Source organism: Hyposmocoma kahamanoa, unplaced genomic scaffold (genome assembly GCF_003589595.1).
Source record: "Hyposmocoma kahamanoa isolate Upper Pololo Valley unplaced genomic scaffold, ASM358959v1 81, whole genome shotgun sequence".
In the NCBI taxonomy this organism is placed as follows: Eukaryota; Metazoa; Arthropoda; class Insecta; order Lepidoptera; family Cosmopterigidae; genus Hyposmocoma; species Hyposmocoma kahamanoa.
The window spans coordinates 7146878-7167442 of record NW_020654080.1 but is presented as its reverse complement, the minus strand read 5'-3'; the positions used below and the strand labels follow the sequence as shown (position 1 = coordinate 7167442).

The following is a 20565-nucleotide window of genomic DNA, read 5'->3' as shown; positions in this document are numbered from 1 at the left end:
ACCTCCGTATTTCTTTTATGATAACAAGTGGCGGGGAAAAACTAGTCACAACGATCTGAAGACCATTGCCACTGCGCCCATTACCCTGCGACATAAATTGACAAGTCCCAGGTGCCTGTAATTTCACCAACACTCTTCAAAACTTCTACTTCTGCGCAGCAGAAATAAGTAAGGTGGCTGTACTTCCCTAACGAACTCTTCAACAAGGAGGTCTAGAGCTACTAAAATACATGCACAGATAAAGACTTCCAATTTCCCACTTTTTGCGTCTGGGGTCAATGAAAATTACCAGGCTGACAGAAAATGACAGAAAACTGCACGTAAGTTGCTATTCCTGTAAGTTAAGCATACGCAACGAACCGTGAAAAAGATACAAATATAATTAGTGCGCGGTGCCATGTTCAAAATATAAACAATAAAACAAACATGAAAGAGATACAAAACAAATTTACGAACAAGATGAACGATGTTGTGTGTTCATGGTGTGATGTATGTTTAAGGATTTATGTTAAAATTTCAAATATGTACATTGAACATTGAAATGCTAAGTCTCTTAAAGAAATTTTGGTCTATCCCCTTGTATGCGGGATGGTAGAGGACGACACAGCTAAATCGCCACTCGTGGTAAGTGCCAGGGAAATGTATTTCACAACAAGTGAGAATAATCGTTGTCTTTCTACCAGCAGTTTTAAAAAGATAATGGTTTTTGCCGGTTTGGTAGTTTGTGCTCGTGGTTGGTAGTTTTTATTGCGGTGATTTTATGTGTTCTCTTTTCTCGCCTTTTGTTCGAGGGGTGTAAAACATTTTGAAGAAAGAGAAAAGAAAAAAGAAGCTAGTTCATTTTATATAGTTATTTCAAAGATTTTGGGATGGTTTTCAACCGTATCCCGGTAAATTATTCATGGACAGTCGTTGAAAATTAATGACCAGATATTATTGATCATAACGTAACGTTAACGTGAATTAATAAGTTATATCATGTGCATAGAAATTAATAATCAAAATAAAACTTAACGTAAACGTTAATTGATGCATATTACTGATATCTTCAGTGTTGCAGTCCCTGTTGTGGTCAAAAATATTAGTTAATCAATTTTCAACAACAGTGCAAGGAAAATTGCGTTTCAAGCACCGGATTTCAACGCAGGCTCTGTATATAACATTTCCAGCAAAGATTAATAAGGTACTGTCAGACGTGGATATACAACAAAAGCAAATATTAAAGCTATTAAGCAGATATATGTGTTATTTATTACACCCGAACGCTCATATATCCGTAAAGATACCGCCATAATTTATTATCATTATTATTGTTCTAGAAAACAAGTATTTGCCGTATCTCTATGGTAAAATCTTTATTATATGTGTTTAGATTGTCTGTGTTCATACAATGTTTCATGCCTGTAATATTTTGCAGGTATTATATTCGTTTTATATGGACATTTCGCAAATAAATGCAGCAATACAGTATATATTCTGCTATTAGAATATATACTGCATTGCTGCTTTTATTTATAGGAGAGCTCCTTCTGAAAGGTTTCGTTCTAGGAAGTATGACAATGTCCGACAGAGAACACAGGCGGAGACTGAAAAATTGAATAGTCCCTTTCATCGCTCATAGCTTATAAGCTAATTTATTAGTACATAACATCATGTGATTTTGTATGTTTACGTGTGTATGTGTTTGATGAATAAAGTCCTATTTAATCTAATCTAATCTAACTTAATTTAATTTATTGCCACTTTTACCTATACCCGCCGCCAAGCAGTAAATAACTGTGTGTACCGGGTTTGAAGGGTTTTATATTTATTTATATTCATTTATTTTTTTGTAATAATATATGACGTAATGTATGACTATTCGATACTTTGGGGAAGAAAGGGCGTAAAAATAATTTTTAACAAAAATAAGTTGTTTATGTAGTTGGGTTCAATTTTCATGCTCCTGTCTGTCTTCTCAAAATTTTGTTATTTGTAAACGCACGTTTACGTAAACGTTTAGGCGAGAGATTAAGACTCGTTCGTTTAGCGATCGCTTTTTATAGTCAAAGGGTCCTTTGAAAAATATTTACTAAAGAAATATTTTTAACGTCGCAAAACCGTTATCGGCTCTAGGAAATAAGATGGCTCAGGCTCTACGTACCCTTCAATATGATCCAATAACTCGAAATGTGGTTTGCTGTAGAAATAGGCGAGCCGGTAGAACCAGAGTGCGTTCTACACAGCCAAATGACTCTATTACCAATAAAATTTAATAACAAAATCGTGGCATTACATGTAATTGTTTACTTGATACTTTGTTTAAAAAAAAAATCTAAATCAAACTTTAATTTCTCACCATTTTAGCATTGTCGTTGAATTTACACATGTATGGGAAATTCCAACGCAATTAGAATATGGTAATTTACGACATAAGAATCTACAAACATGTCTATAAATAATCTCAAAGTAGAGTCCTAAAAAAACCGAACCGAAAAGTTCGTGGAACCATATCTATTTGCTAAGTTTTATTGAAATCAGTTACCTGAAACGGTATTCATGCCCTAGTTTGCCACCCTAAGAGGTGGATTATTTTCTTCAAATTTAAATGGGACTTATACTACTGAGTACCCTATAAGTGATTTAATAGCATTAAAGTCATAAAAATAATAAACTACGTGAAACAAATTATTGTATATGGGAAATTTATAATTCACCTATTGAAATATAGTAAGTTAGAGCCTAATTTCGTTCGCAGAATCTTTGAACCTCCCTCATGAAAAGTTGTCATTTGCAGATGCTGCCTTACAACACCAATGCTGCACTATAACACTGCAACTGTTATGGTACCATTCCATCAGGCGCACGACTTCTTCGTCCCGCCACTTGATATTTTAAAAATAAAAATAATAAAAAACAAACTTAAAAAAGCTAGGGTGTGATATACCCATAAACTTATAATAAACAAATCTTAAGTATGGAAGCCACTTTTGCAGCCAACCACATATGTACCGACGGCAGTACATCGAACTACATTGACGGATCATGTTTCACTGGAGGCGACATTCGAACAAAAGTGTATAGCTTGTGCTGTTGACTGTACATTTCATATGCACGTTTCACCAGATTTACACATTGTAACACGAATATTGTAAAGCAAAACATATCACAAAATCAGTGTAAGCAACTGGATACGCGGGCGAAAACCGCGAAGCAGCCGAGATATGTATCTGAGACGAAGTGGAGCGTAAATGATACACGTCATCTTATGTTTGAGTCACATCCCCGATTTTATACTCAAGAAGCTATACAAAGGCGTAAGATACATTAACAACTTAATTACGAGAGCTACTAGAGCTGGATTAAATTGATAAAATTTGGGGGCTGTGGCAGAGGCTCAAAATGACGTCACAAACAATGATTAATTATTATTTCAATGACGATAAACAGAGTTCCTTTTTAACCAACTTCAAAATTAAGAGGAGGTTCTCAATTCGACTCTACTTTTTTGTATGTATGTTCCGCGATAACTCCGGTTTATTATACGATAATTTGTGAACAGATTTTGATGATTTTTTCCGTTGGACCTAAGTATCGGTCCCATTTAAATTTGAAGAAAATATTCCACCTCTAAGGGTGGCAAACTAGGGGATGAATTCAGTCCAATAAAACTTGGCAAATAGATGTAATTCCACGAACTTCTGAGGTCGGTATTTTCAATAAACAAGTTACAATTATTATTTATCATTACTCGTTAACTACTAAACGATTCCGTCCAGATATATATCTTGTGCATTGAGTGCATAATCAGAAAAAGAGACGAAATAAAAGCCATCCCTGGCAACTCATCAGGCAATGGGTCTTATATCACTTTTAAATATCAACTCACGGTTGGTGGAATCACAAAAATTAGAAAGCTGAAATAGTACAGCGCCAACAACTAACCTGTGTGTACGTCTCCGTATATTCCAAAAATAATTTAGTATTTATTGTAAAAGATAATATCTCTAACAATGGGACGCTGTTCCATTCGGTGGTGTGGGAAAAACAGCAAACATCTAATTACAAAACAAACGGAATCACATTTCATCGGTAATTAAATATGTAATTTTTCAATTTGCGTCCACTATAGCAATGCTCAAATTAAACTGGTCGATTTGAAGTGAAACAATTGACGACACCCGTCAATTGTTTCGAATTCGGACTGGCCAATCGGAGCGCAGTTGTCACCGTATTGATTAGGCAGAATAGTTTACAAACAAATTAAATGACATAAACAATGACATTTCGTTTCTATTTCAGGTTTTATACTCGATGATCTTGTGTCATTGTGTAGCACCACAGTACAAACAGTACACGGTATATTAACTTAAAGGTTCGCAAGTTTAGCAGAAAAGTGTGGTGACAGAAAAATGTGAATATCACATGTCAAGCAAGTCATCCATCAAGGGGTGTCGTCGTCGTGCTACAATTCACGGGCGTCAATCTCAGGAGACAGCGTCGTGAAGTGTGCGAGCTGCCAAGAATTTCATTCTTATTTTCTCAATTCTATACCTAACACTTTTCAGCAATTCATGGAGAAAGACGTAGTAAATATATAAAACGTCGACGTACGAAAGCTTAAACTTGATATATATCGCACTGCTATTACAATAGTGTTGTGACTCAAAATACGCGAAATTCATTATTATATCATTACTGAACGTGCAATTTGATTCTCTACACGTCAAAAAGACAGTTGGTAGAATATTGTAAGAAACAATCAAAATATATCTATTTAACTCAAAATGAGACTCACTTTATGTGAGGTAGTTCTGGCCAAAATAATCCTTATTCAAAAATATGAAATGGTTTTTTATATTTTCTTTTTAAATATATTAGGGACATTGTTTAAATGTCAATTCTTTTCTAATCGAATTGAGCAAGAAAAACGTACGGTTGGCATGTAAATGTTTATTACAAAAACCATTTTTGTATTCGGTAGTGTTTGGTTTAACGTGTTCATTTCTCGAACATGCGCTGTTGAATGGGAAATGGATATCGAGCCATGACTGCCGATTTATAATAAATAAGACATTTTTACCTAAACAGCGGACTATAACGGACAAGGATGCGTCGACATTTCCCGCAAAAATCACTACAAAAAGCTCAGATGCCACAACCTCGTAAAACAATATTACTTTCACCTTACATTGACTTTTCCTACCATGACGCGCTTAAAGTAAGCTTATTATAATGTTAAAACTATGATATTTTATTGGCAGCTTTATCACTATTTATTCATTCAGTTCGTACTATGACGCGACTTTAACATTAAAGTAATATTGCTCTTATGTCAAATTTAGCAATCTTTAAATAGTCACTCGGACGCAGTGGAAACAATATTATTTTCGATTTTATTGTTTAAATATTGGTTTGTAATGATTAAAAGTTATTACTTATTTATTTACATATATCTCTTCAATATTATGTATATTTTTTATTTAAATGAAAATACGCGATGTTTATTTCGAAAATTATAACAGCATCTATATGCTCCTTGGCGACACTAGTTGACACTATATTATAATTCCGAATACACAACGTAACTATCAAGACTCGCTTGTTTTATACATTTTTCTTCATAATAATGCGGAAAAATAATTGAAAACAACGTAATTTTAATAGATTTTATTATTACATACTTTTATTTTTTTAACAGTTAACATTCTCTGAATGTAAATAACATTAAGTACTTAAACGTTATACTACAATAAGATGATTCGGAACATCAAAAAGAAAGAGATGGTATTATATTGTTCATATAGCGTTATTTCTTTCCTATTTTTAGTAAGGAATAGACAATATTGGAAAATCATTCGTGTTTCAATCACTTTAGCAATAATACATTACTTGGTTGACAATTTGTCATGATATGAAAGTGATATTTATAATAAGCTTACTTTATGCTTTCATAGAAATAAGATTGTTTTTGGAATGGTTATGGTAGACCCCCAGTTTATCACTAGCTCAACTGTTTTTTAGACTTTAATGTAACCGATAGAATCAATATTAAACAATCATAAAGTAAGCGACCCCACTTGTTATCGCAACCGACATAGTCAGTCAACAGCACATCGTGTTGATGTGCTTGATTGTCAGAATATCGTCTCTCCAATGCAACGGAACAAAATCCGTCAATTTGTAGCTTGATGTGCTACTGTCTGTACATCACAATTTCGTCGTTTACTACCATTGACTTAACTACCAAAAAAGTGGCGAAAAACGTGTTGCATCTTGCTGCATATTTTTAATCGCAAGTGCTACCTTAAACGCCTGAAAGCCTCAAAAATCTTTAGATAGAGATAGCATATAGATAGAAATATTGTCAGCGCCAAAAAAAGGCCAAACATCCATTAAAAAAAATTTAGATGTTGCACATTTGGTTACGAAATTCATTATTATATATTAAAATTCAATTTATATAACACATTTATATGTAGAAATATTTTAAGAAAACCCTCTCCTGTAAAATTTGTTTTTTGTTGTCCACACTAAGACCGTGGTAACGGCTCGATATAATGCCACGGGGCTGTTTGTCTGGTGTAGTTTGTTTGTTGGAAGTAGAAAATGCAACACGCCTTTCCTTTCTTTGTGCATCGTGTCAAGATATTCAATCACTAACCCTCTCTTTCTTTTCTTAGTGGAGGATTCTTCGCATAGCTTATTGTACTAGATATAGGTGGAACAAGGATTTCCGAAGCGTTCTGATGGACCTCATTCTTTTGAGTTTGTTTTACTCTCCTTGTAACGTAATCTATCTTCTCGAAAGAAATTTTACAACACTTCGTTCAAAATTCCTTTAGCATAAAAGTTTACAGAAGTGACGTACCAGAAACGGGACATTGTATCAAAAATACAAATGAATTTTCTGCTTAGATCCCGTTTCAATCTGTACTTTATTGCTTACTTACAACATACACGTTGTCAGTATTCATGAAAAGATTTAAAGAACATGCATACACTAATGAGAATTCTGGAAAAAAACAATATTTTAACCTAAGATTGGGCCAATTGGTCGTACGTCACTTAAAAACAAAGGCCAGTGCGTCACTAGCATCGCATCACTTTGTAATGTATTTTTAACCGACTTTAAAAAAGAAAGAGGTTCTCAATTCGACTGTATGTTTTTTTGTATGTTATGTTACGCGATAACTCCAGAATTTGTGAACCGATTTTCATGATTCTTTCTTGTTGGAAAGAGGGTACCTGCATAGTGGTCCGTTTTGAAGAAAATCATCCACCTCTAAGGGTGACTGATCACGCATGAACATTCATTTTTATAAATAGACCCTAAATTTTACTTAAAAGCAATTATTTTAATGGTTGGTTTTGCTATTCTCCATTCAAGGCGTTTTCCTCTCAATGTACTTTGAGTAATGAGAACCGATTTTTATTATCTCCTGTGCCAAGTCCTGTATAGTGGCGAACTAGGGGATACTTCAATAAAACTTGGCAAATAGATGAAATTCCACGTAATTTTGAGGTCGGTTTTTTTAGTATTTTGTACTGAGATTATATGAAATACGGCTTGAAAGGTTTCAAAACAAATGAAATCCCAGCTTCTAAATTCGAAGCGAATTCATCTCCAAAATCACAACTCCATTTTTAAACCGAGTCAGTCTTAGTAAATAACAAAATGGGTTCTTCTAAAGCCGAATCCCATTCAAAATAGATTTTGAATGCAAATTCTATTCTTGGAAAGTAAATGCAACGCCAATAGGTCAGGCAATGTGGCCGCGGACGAAACGCGGGTTTTGTCCCAGATTAGACAGACAGGTTTAAAAATAGGCAATGGAATCGGGTTGCGATCGTTTTGGGTACAATTCCTGTGCCACTGGTTGTTTGGTTTTTTTTAAATCGTCAATAGACGTTTATTTTTATTCACATTGAATTCACATTACATCCTTATGAAAGTATTTGTAACTACGATGTAATAACGGTTGTCACCGATAAAGATGTTATAACCAAAACCAATAACGATGGTGGTAACAATAGGGGATGTTCAATAAATGAACAACTGAATGTTATATAAGTTTACTTCTATTTTTACTCTTTACTGGGCGATATCCAATGATGACAATTTAGTTATATATAAGTAGTTAACATAGTATTAACTGCATCGGTGGCCGAACGATCACCGTGCTGTTTTGCCATGCATGTGTCTCGAGTTCGATTCCCGGGAGAAATATGGGCGGGCTCGAGCTTCGGGCGGGCGTGCGTGCGTAGTTTCCCTAGTGCGGGGCTACGAGCGTGTGCGTCACTATTATATTATATAGCATAGAATACTCAAATTCTTAATTCTAGGGTCGGCAGACTAAAACACATAAGTCAAAAATGTGTTTATCGTTGTTAATATATAATTATATATTTTTAGTGCTGTTTTTAATGTTGGAAGTTAAATAACATCTAGAATAAAGTACAAAATTTTTGAAGTAACAAATGAATTTGACTTATGTGCTTTAACCAGTAGATGTATTAATTTAAATGAATGATGTTGGATTTTGACTTATGTGCTTTAGTCCGCCGACCCTAGAATTTTCTTTTGCACATATTATTCATTTCTCACACACCACATTATCTTAAAGAGCGATTGGAATCCAACCCTCAACTCTTGCACTCTACATATCTCTAATTTTAAATGCCTCATGCCTCCTCCTCGTAGTATGACTAGTCGTTTACAGTTCATTAGTGGAACGCTCTTGTTTGCTGTTTGTTCGGAATGGATTGGAACAGACTTTACATTCTTTCCAGAATTGGTTACCTACGAGACAGGCTTTGCCTAGTGTAGGAGCCAGTGTAACCGGTTTAGATAAAGTTTAAAAGTACATGTCTTAAACATACGTATTCCATAAGGTGTAATATGTTCCTGTTCCTGTTATTGGTAACTGAACTGTATTTATTTTTATGTACAAATAAATAAATTACTTACTTACTTACGCTCTACCTTTGTTTGTTAAACAAGCGAAATCATTGTATCTTTTCAAAAATATTTCTTCTTATCGTACCAATGGCATACACTATAACGCTTGCTATCATGGTGAAAGGATTCGCCAATCGGTGCAAGGCATTTGCTGATTTTTGCAAATGAATAATACGTAAGACACGATATAACATCAAATGGCTTTGTTTCATTCCGCATAACAGTGAAAGTGTAGAATTGATCACTTTTAAAAATGTATATAGTAAAATTGGGATATATACTGATTACTATACAGTGTGAAAACAAGATACATAAAAAATTTCACGATAGAAAAAAAAACGCAAATTTACCATATTTACTTTACATATACCAATGATTTTTAAAATATCAACTTAACTAAATAGACCGCGTCTAACATCGACATCATAACTTATGATGTCGATGGCGTCTAATATACTATATACAATTTTCAAATGGCGTTAACTTCGTTTGTATAAGAATAAATTGTGAAATAAAGCCAGTTGTCCCTGGCGCTCGACCCAAGCAGAATGAACCGCATTAGTATGGGAAAAATATTAATTCGAGCTGAGGCAGTATCAACTTTTATCGATTTCTTATTTATGCAATGGTATATTTTGTTCAAAATTATGTTTTATTACTAAATTTCATTTTACTTTATATAGATACCATAAACTACTAAATATAATAAATGAATGTATTAGTTTATGATATTCATATTATATAGGTATTAGAATTTATTTTACTTATTTATTTTTATTTTGTTCAGTAGCAGTAGAGCTTCTTATGAAGTAGTACTGTCACCTTACCTATTTCTGCCGCCAAGCAGTAATGTCAGCACTACCGTATTTCGGTTTTGAAGGGTAAGGGTGCTGGTGAAATTAAAAGCACATGGGACTTGTCAACTTATGTCTCAGGGTGACGGGCGCAGTGGTAGTGCTCCTCAGATCTTTGCAATTTAAAGGTCTGAGGTATAGTAATTATTATGGACTGGCGTGTAGCTTACCATCAGGCGCACGACTTGTTCGTCCCGTCATTAGATGAAATGAAAAACAAATTGTTATTTTCCTTTTTTTTTTCATTTTTCACGCAAAAAGGCGCCTTGACGTCGAGTTGCGAGAGGTGTAACGGGCTGGTGGACACCAGCCCGTTACACCAAGTACCACCAAGTTTTTTCCTTTTTGTTTATTTTCGGTTACAATATCTTAGTACGTCGCCGTCTTTTTCCTGTCTGTTACGTCATTACTTTCCGTCCAAAAATCGTCTGGCAGAAATCGCTTATAGCGATAGATATTGATATATAGTGATATTGGCGAGAGTTCGGAATTGCATATGTAATGGTGTTTATGTTTTTACAGAAGAATACGAGGTTGCATATGCGATTTATTATTTGTAACTTTTTATGTGAACGGCACAATTTATTTTTTTTAATTGTTTTGTATTCGTTTCCATTTTGGTGTACAATAAAGAATTTTGTATTCTATTTAACAATGCTAACGCACAACACGAGGATTTTGTATAAACTAACTAACAATAAATTTAGTGCAGTTCATAAATATATACCGTAATGATCTAGACAAGGTTGTATTATATATATATAATTTTTTAAAGTTGTATATATATGTATAATACAACCTTGTCTAGATGAACCCGCCCGATATATATATATATATATATATATATATATATATATATATATATATCAGGCGGGTTTACTATGGATATAAAACGGAATAGCTTTATGGGCAGCCAATAGAAAACTAGAACAACGCGTGCCCGTTTATAGAGGTATACCGAATTGGCCCTAACTCGTAAACATCTCGTACGTCTTATTCACAGACTCGACTTACTAGAAACCAATAGAAAAAACGCAAGGGGAATTGCCTTCATTCTACGAGGGCTACTTTGAAATGTTATGGCGGGAATGCTACTCTATTTTATCGGACCTCCCTTTCATTTTCTTAGGGAGTGAATAATATCTATGTGAAGGCACAGTGAAAAACTATGGTGAAGACTAGTAAAGAAGATGCTGTCGTTTATATTTTGTCGTGCGTCTTATTGAGACAGGCGACTTGCTAGAGATGTATAGAAAAAACGCAAGGCGAATTAATTGCTTTCATTCTACGAGTGCTAGTTTGAAATGTTATGGTGCGAATGTTACACTATTTCACCGGACCTCCCTTTAATTTTCGTAGAGAGTGAAGCGAATTCCTATTCACAATACCAGTGTCAAGGTTAGTTAAGAAGATGCTGACGTTCATACTATGTGGTACTTATTATTGAGACAGACGACTTGTTACAGATGGACAGAGAAATGTTATGGAGTGAATGCTACACTATATCATCGGATATGTCTTTCATTTTCTTAGGGAGTGAAGCAACCTCCTATTCATAACGTCAAAGTGGAGGTTGGTAAAGAAGATATGTTAATTTGAATAAAAATGTATTATACTATAAACTCTAAGTTCACATTTTGCGACAGTACAGATATACATATTACACTGCACAACAGTGTCGTAACTTTAACTGCCTCCGTGGCTGCACTGTTACCAAGCCGGTCTGCCACGCAGAGGTCCCAGGTTCGATTCCCGGGCCGGGAGAAATATTTGTATGGCCTTTATTTATCTCGTGAGTTTGGGTGTAATTTGTGGTTGTCTATGTGTGTGTCCATCGCACTATGATATGTTGAGAGCGTGCGTTATTAATATTATTATTTCTATTGAAAAACGAATAAATTTCTTTTCCCTCGTTAACAACCGAAGATTCTTGTTATTATGAAATTACAAAACACTGTATTGAACCTTGCAGTGTTTTAGTATGACATGATAGAACATCGTTTTTTGTTATTTAAATTCGAGTCGCGGCAAATGTTAGTAAGCCCCCGCTCCTGAGATATTTTTGTTGATTTTAGTTTTTGCTAATGGAGGCGCCCCGCAACACTATACTGCATTTCGCACGCGTAATTGTCAAACTAAAAAACTGTACTGCTGCGTACCGTGTTATGTAAAAATAATTTCAAAATTTTAAAAACTTACAGTGCATTTTTGTTTTTAATATCTCATTGATTAACACTAATACCTCCGAAGTTGAAATACCAGGGTATAGAGAGAGAAATCAAAAGGGCGCTTTTAAATCAAAACACTGTAAGTAACTTTACAATATATTGGTTTGACACTGTAGTGAAGTTAAAGTCATTAGTACTACTACCTCATTTTCAAATGATTGTAAACGGACCGTGTGCGCTTTAAAAAAAATCTCTAAATATGTGAGAGTCAAGATTACACTGCAACTGGGCTCTTACTATGAACTCTTATTACCATTCGGTTTAGTCTTATTACCATTCGGTTTAGGATATAAAATGAATCGTTGTGAGACAGCGTTACATGAAATGTAATTCACGTAACTATCGACAAAAAAGCTGGACTTACGGACGGGAGCGATAGTTACGCGAGTAACGACTTACGAACCTTACTAGACTGTAGTAAGAGTTCATGGTATGACCTCTGAACGTAAAATTTGATTCTCTATACGTCGATACAACCGTCATTAGAATATGTAAAGAAACAATTAAAAGATATTTACTTACTCAAAACGAGACCAAAATTTTTATGAGCTAGTTCTAGACAAAACTCAAAAATGTGATATTATTTGTTCCCTTTTATTTTTAAAAATGTTGGGCAAGTAGGAAATTTATAGACGTAATACAGGTGTAATAGATATAACAGAAGTGAGTAATTCGTTTTAAATTGATTCTGAAAAAGTACACGTTTTGAATTAATACACTACTGTATTTTTTGTGCGACATATTCTGAGAGCTTTCCGCAAGTTTTACAACGTGTAATTCTGAATATGGATATATGCATATAATTGACATGCCAAATAAAAGCTTCGACATATGAACGTAATAATGTTTTGAATAACGTATTTTCATTAGCATCCATGACAGCAATAAAGATTTTTTCGATAAAATTAACGATAACTTCTTCTTTGCAAAAACGATTTTTTTTAAATATTTACAATATGATCTGTTTCTTTGCCAGCAAGTATTAGGGTGCTTTCAAATAATACGCTTATACGCGGCAGCCGCGCATCTGTAGGAGTAATTTTCAGTTCACTAATTGAATCAATCAATCAATCAGTCAAATCATTTATTGTGTACACACACCTAGAAGGTCTTAAACAACATTGTTGTATGTATTGCCAATTTTACGGCATACAATTTACTTAATTAAATTAATTTTACAGTATATAAGTACTAAGTTTTAATTACAAAATTGTGACACCAAAAGTGGGGTGCGCGTGTTATGACAGTGGCGCTGCAACTGAGCTTCTAAATATTGCATGAAAATAAGTAGTTGCGCGTAGAGGTTTTTTGTTAAAACGAATAGAACTTAAAAAGTTTGCTTTTTAAAATAAGCACACATATACGCACGCTTTTCAATTTAAGCGTAAGCGTTGGTCAGTTCAATACTCCCCAACCGTCATCTATGTTTCTTAAACAAATTAATTCGTCAATGTGAATAATAATTTTATAAATGAAAATAAAACTCGTGTTTTACAAATAAACTTACTTATTTAAAATTTTTTAGTGGTCTACTCTTGCTTTTCGCTATTATCACAACGTTGCAAGCTTTTTTAACATAGAAGTCTATGCGCTTAAACGTGTTTCGAAGCGATTTCGTAAGCTTAAAATTAAAAAGGATTTAAGTGAGAAGCGTTTTTATAAGCAAGCTTTTTTTTAAAAAGTACAATGTTTTAATATTTAAAAAAAGCAGTTTTTTTCATCTCTAGAGACGCGGCTGCAGCGCCATAGTGGCACCACTGCAGCGCTTCCATAAGTCATGGTTTCACTAATTTCAAGCTTAATAAACTGGTCTAAGGTGTGGAGGACCGGAAAGTGCACTAGTGTGATAGGTTTCGTAAAATAGAAGTTCGTGCTTGCTTGACTATGGTAGGGCACTTCCCGCCAGTTAAAAGGTGTGACACATGAACTATTGACTTTCTATCTCAGTTACAGCTAACCATGACAAAACGATCCCCAAAATCCTTTGTCCCACATTACCCGTCAGGACTCACGATTTGACGGATGGCCGTAGTGATGACATTTGGACAAATCGGGTATAACTTTGATAAAGCAGATAGAATATGAAATGAGGCGGCGTGCGATGGCTACTATTATTCTTTTATGGTCCTTCGGGTCGGATGATCGACGCGATTACATTTTTCATAGGCCGCGATGAAACTATTTAGAGGGGGTAAAGATCGATAAAGGGAGTAGGACACGACGGAGAGGAGCAAGTGCGGGATTCTTACATACTTTCTTGATGTTGTTAAGTTATTCAACATGGCGAGACATATAATAATACAATCCTTTTGTATTACAAGCGAGATAATGGCGACATCAGGCCCGTTAAGTATTTCCTAGACATATTTATGTAACTTTAGACATTTCTGTATGTAGGTAATTTAGAAAGGAGATAAATACTTTGCATCTTTAGCCTTAGACAAATTTGAGTCTAGGAGAAAAAAAATGTCGACAAAAAATTTGTGTATCATTTTTGTCAAGATTTTATATGATAATGTCTTTGTGGTTATTGTATATATTTTAATTCAACACAATACATGTCTTTAGATTTTATTTTTGTAACCCTAAAAAGCCAAGGTTGCTCCAAAGTTCTAAACCTATTCAAAGTTCTGCGATTTCGCGTACGTGGTCGATTCGCGATACGTTTCTCAGCTCATTGCCCCAAGCTTACAGGCATCGTTATGGGCTCAGATATTTATGGTCCAAAATCGAGTCGAATATATAAAACCAAAGCGGTTTTATATTTCAATCATTGATAAAAAAAAGAATAACGCTAGGACGATTCTCTTATTGAAGTAAAAAAATTTGGGATTCTGTCATTGTCTACGGTTACGCGTTATAAGCATGAACCTCCATAGATTGTTGACAATATAGTCAAGGGAACACTGGTGTTTTAATATGTTATGACCACGGAAAAGTAAAAACAAAAGTGTCTTTAGCCTCGATTACAATAATTTTTTTACATTATTTACTTTTTGCTATTTATCGTATTTATTGGAATAATAATAATAATAACGCACACACTCAACATAGCCCCGCACTAGGGAAACCCTGTGTCGCGGGTGCCATGGACACATAACAAAAACAACCACATATTACACCCAAATTCACGAGAGAAATAAATGTAGGCCATACAAATATTTCTCCCGGTCCGGGAATCGAACCTGGGATCTCTGCGTGGCAGTATGGCATGGTAACTGTTCCGCCGCAGAGGCAGTTTTACTATATACTATAGAACTGTTTTCGCAAAAACTCACACATTTACAGATTTGAAACACTATGAAATCTTAATAATGTTTGATCGTAGTTTCAAATTTAAGAAGAAATATCAAATTCTGGACTGTTAATATAATTTAAACTTTGCCCTGTTAGCATATCGTTGAAAGTTCAGTACCACAACTACCTATTATTCCGAGTTATGTTTGATGTTATATTGGAATCAACGTGCAGCCCTCTAGTGGTTAATAGCTGAACGACGACGAATTCGAGGTGTTTATTTAGACTATTACAAAATAAGTGACTATTTTGTAGCGGTATCATTTTGTTCATTATTAAAATCAAATACGATTTTATTATTACGGGTTAAAGTATGAAATTGCCGTTTTATTGCAATAGGTTCTTTGAATTTTCATAGAATCTTCATGGTTTGAGGTTTTCGAATAAAACTTTTTTCAAATGGTTTCTGTGATTTTTTTTTTAATTTGAAACATTTGAATATCGACTTTCAATTGTTTTTGTTATTCAATTTAGACAAGAAAGATGGATACTGCGAAAATTCGAGTGATTTTTGAATACGAGTTCCGACGCGGAACTAACGCGGCAGAAACAGCCCGCAATATCAATGCTGCGTTTGGAGAGGGGTCTACTAATGAACGCACCGTGCGATTTTGGTTTAAACGCTTTCGTGATGGAAATTTCGACTTAAAGAACGAGCCACGAGGAAGACCGCCCACACAGGTGAATAACGATGAATTAAGAGAGATAGTGGAAGCCGATCCTAGTCAAACTACCCAGGAATTAGCGGCATGGTTTAACGTTACCTTACCCACAATATTGACTCACTTGCGTCAAATCAATAAAATAAAAAAATACGAAAAATGGGTGCCTCATGATTTGACTGATCTGCAGAAAGAAACGCGTGTTGAAACTTGTGTTGCCTTGTTGAACCGGTACAGAAATGAAGGAATATTGGATCGAATTGTAACATGTGACGAAAAGTGGATTCTTTATGATAACCGGAAAAGAAAAATGCAATGGCTGACCCCAGGTCAAATGCCACAACAGTGTCCTAAAGCAAAACTTACCAATAAAAAGGTAATGGTAACTGTTTGGTGGTCTCAGCATGGTGTTATTCACTATAGTTTTCTCCGATCTGGTCAAGCAATAACGGCAGATGTCTATTGTGCCGAACTCCGAACCATGTTGACAAAACTAGCAGTAAAATAGCCCCGACTCATGAATCGATCTTCACCATTATTGCTCCACGACAACGCGAGACCTCACACAGCACGAGAAACCATTTTGACCCTTCAGGAACTGCAGTTAGAAACCATTCGTCATCCTCCGTATTCACCAGACCTTGCTCCAACGGACTACCATTTTTTTCGTGATTTGGACAATTATCTACGTGACAAGAAGTTTTCTTCCCAGGAGGCAGTACAAAATGCTTTCACACAGTTTGTGCAGTCTAGATCGTCGGAGTTCTATCGCAAAGGCATTAATAACCTTCCCATTAGATGGCAGCAATGTATAGATAATAATGGCAACTATTTTGATTAAATAAATTTGTTAAAAATTTAAAAAATAAACAATTTAGATTTTCAGTACAAATCGGCAATTTCATACTTTAACCCCTATTATTACAAGTGCGGCTAACATTTTTGCACTCGAAACTAGCGAAATAAAACATACTTCTACGATTTTTGAAGTTCTGCTCGAGATAATTAACACGACCATAACGTACAAAACGAAAATCGCGGACTGAGCTCAAGTTTGTGGAACTCCGCGCACAGTTGGCACACGTGTCACATAAACTAAGCACTTCTACTGTATTTATTGGTCTGTGGTTATGACCATTTATGACTATAACAATTTAGGAAACAAACTTTTCAAACAACCCATTATTTTCGATAGTATCCCTGAAAAATTACCATATAAGACAAGTAGCGCAATTCCCGCTGTTCGGTACGTCAATGCCTACACTTCGCTCGGATCGTAGGGTTGTCATAATGTTATTTTAGTTGTACTTACAGGTTGTAAACATAATTCAATAAAAAAAATAAGGTGTTCATCACAGTATCCTCGTACTATATTTAAGTAACTGTCGTCAAATGCACTACTTACATATTTAAATTAATATACTAGCAACGCGGATTGGCATCTCGATTATGTAATATTAATTCTGAACTTGAGATACTCTAGTTCAAGCAACATAAACAAAATCACTAAATAAATCTACTATTTGATGTCACTTTTTAAACTCCAAGTCAACGTTTTTTTTATAATACCAAGTGACGAGACGTACAAGTTGTTCGCCTGGGGGTAAATGACACGCCTATCCATAACAGTCGCAGTGTCAGTTACTGGATAGACCTATATCGTCCGCATTGCACCTAGCCAGCTAATTCAATTCATAATTGTAATATAGTAGGCGTGGCTTAAAACATCATTCGCTCAAGGTCAACGACGCTTTTCAACGAATTAATCTCGTTTCCTGTGCCTGCTTTAGCACCAGATCTCGCTGAATTAGGAACCCTCCAGCGCTGCTTTGAGCTAGAATTAAGGCGGTGGTCATCAATCATGTGTGTTCTGCATAGACCAAGAAACCTACCATAGGTTAAATTTACACCAATAAAATAAATTAATAACAAAAAATACTATCCATTGTTTCATGGTTTGTATACTTTATAACCATATCGAGATATGACATTCTCATTTGCGTCGCAAAGTTTGGATATTTCATTAATGCACTCGCAAAATGGCCATAATATAACTAGTGTCGTGCCACTATGCACTTCAAACTTACGGTACGAAAGCTGTCATTGACATGCAACACTACTTTTGCGGTATTCCTGTCTAAATGCACTCTGCCATTAGAAAGAGTAACATTTTATAGCTTACGAACTGAGTTTGTGTTTACTTGCTTGTTAGTATGTAGTTTTAATTACCACATTATTATTGTGTTTAAAGTTCTAGATTATGTGAGCGTTATTCATATAAATATAATATAAAAAAATGTGGATTATTTACTACCCTTGTAGTTTCATCAAGATCATACGATGAAACTACCAGGGCATCAATAATCATCACGAAAAGTAAGTAGGTTGGTGCGATTTGTGGAATCTGGTTTATGTACAGTTGATACCCTAAAATACCTGACCCCTCAACCGATCATTTAGTTCTGAGGGGATCAGTGTGAAGAATGGTGTTAGACAAACTTAACCCGTGAACAGTAAAATTAATTTTGATATGTTTTCCTTAGTGCTTAGTTAGTGAATGACATTTTAAGAAACTTTTTAAGCCAATTTTGTCTTTAATTACATTACATAACCAAAAATCTGCAATTCGTTTACACTACCTTTATGTGATAGAAGGCTTTCTTAACCCAAAGGTGGGCTATGGGGTCGGGTATCTAAGTACATTGGTTGGTATTTAAAATTCTTCCATCAGTTACGTCTGCAGCGGCTGAAATTCGACGACAACTGTAAACAATGCATATAGGTTTGTAGAATGAACTTACTTGAAACTCGTTTGCCGTTCTTTCGCCACTGAATGTTGGGCACGGGGTCACCTCTGGCTGCGCAGTAGAAGGCGGCTATGCCATTTGCACGAACTTGGAGATTGCGCGGCCGGATCGTGATCTCGGGGGGATCTGCACACACAGAAAAAGGCATTTTGTTAGATAACGTGTATGAATTTGGACACGTGATGTGTGAAATAAGCAATTAACAAAGATTTATGACACGTTAAACAAAAAGAATTAATTCAATGAAAAGTTTCTCCTCTCATGATATGCATATGCAAATGCGTGGTATCCCTTACCCCATACTAACTAAACCCGAACAGACGGACAAAGTTACAGTTATGAATTATGTATACGCACCCCCATAGATGGACTTTTACGAGCTGAACTGTTACCGCTCTACGTCTATTCCTATCCAATTTTCGACTATGAATAAATTAAGAACATATTGAGGCACAATTCGGCTAATTTATCCCACACACCGAATCGACTATATTATGTAACGGTACGATTCACAAGTTGATTTAATTTCCCGAAAAGTCGACGAAGTTACGGAAACTTGAGAATTGAGTCAAGACCATAAAATATGCCAATAAAATATACAGGGAACGCGCGGCATACTCAGGACGAAGTACGGCACATTTTCATTACGCGAGTGAGATTAAAGGCGTTATCTTGCGGAAAAAAGCGCACTCAGGCACGAAACAATTATGTCTGTGAAGCACGCGGAAGGAACGAGCACACCGAACGCGACTTCATGTCCAAAATCCAGACACCAAACGAACCGTAACAAAAATAGGGACCAACCGGAAAGAATATTGGACGCATGCCGCGGGGAGCGTTTGACTTCTGAACTAGAAAATGAAATCCCATTTAGTTCTTTATACGTATCGGACTTTCCCTCGGGCTCACCGATCGATCCGACATTAATAAACGAATGCGAGTAACGTATTTTCGGCCGAGACTGTCACACGCGAGTTAAAATATTCATGGAACGGACACCGCAGAGGTCGAGCCGAGATTAGAGATATCTAAAAAAAGGTAGAACGGGTCCTGTATAAACCTGGGAAGCGTGAAACAATTCATATCGAAAGCACCGCTCCCTCGGCGGACACGTGGATTTGAACAAATTATAGCCGCACTGCTCCCCGGCCGCAAATAAAAATGCCATCTAAATTGCGCGGGCCACGAGCCGGCAGAGAGGACTTAATGACTGCGCACACTCGATGCACAATTACAGCGGTTGATACGATCTCGCTAACTACGCCAATTGTCGGAATTCAAAATATTTGCTTTGAAAACACGTCAGGCGCGGCGCGGGGGGCATGAAAAAACCCACGTGACGGATATGTTTATTCCTCGACGGACGAGGATGTGAATGGTCACGTTTTATATGTGAGCGGGATTGAAACGGGCGTCAGTCAGGACGTGCCGACGCACCCATTTAAATAAAAAAGCCGCCATTTTTTTCTGTCGCCATTCGCGCCAACCATCGTGGATTAAATTATAAAAAGCCTAGACGCCGCTGTATAGAGCATTAAATTGCTAAATTGAAAACGATTTCGCGCTCTGAACTCGCTTATTCTAAGTAGGTTAAGCTTTTAAGTAATTTGTACGTTTTCGGTGTTTAAAGGAAATATGAGACAGAACCTCGCTCGCTCATTTTTTATTTGAAATTTGCCTACTCGAATACGGATATGAAACACTTTATAGAGGGCGATTTATATCCGAAAAAATTGTTTCATTTCCAATGTGAACCAATCGCGAAAACCTAAGAAC

The 20565-nt window shown here is 35.6% G+C and overlaps 1 protein-coding gene across 7 annotated transcripts in view; it reads right to left on the bottom strand.

The window, feature by feature from the left end:
* Positions 1-20565, bottom strand: part of LOC113234186 (tyrosine-protein phosphatase Lar) — a 414647-nt gene that overhangs the window by 184514 nt on the left and 209568 nt on the right. For all 7 annotated transcript variants that reach the window (XM_026469472.1, XM_026469475.1, XM_026469479.1 and 4 more), the window contains exon 2: positions 18784-18915. In XM_026469472.1, coding sequence (XP_026325257.1) covers positions 18784-18915 — 132 coding nt within the window. The remainder of the gene's footprint in view (positions 1-18783; positions 18916-20565) is intronic.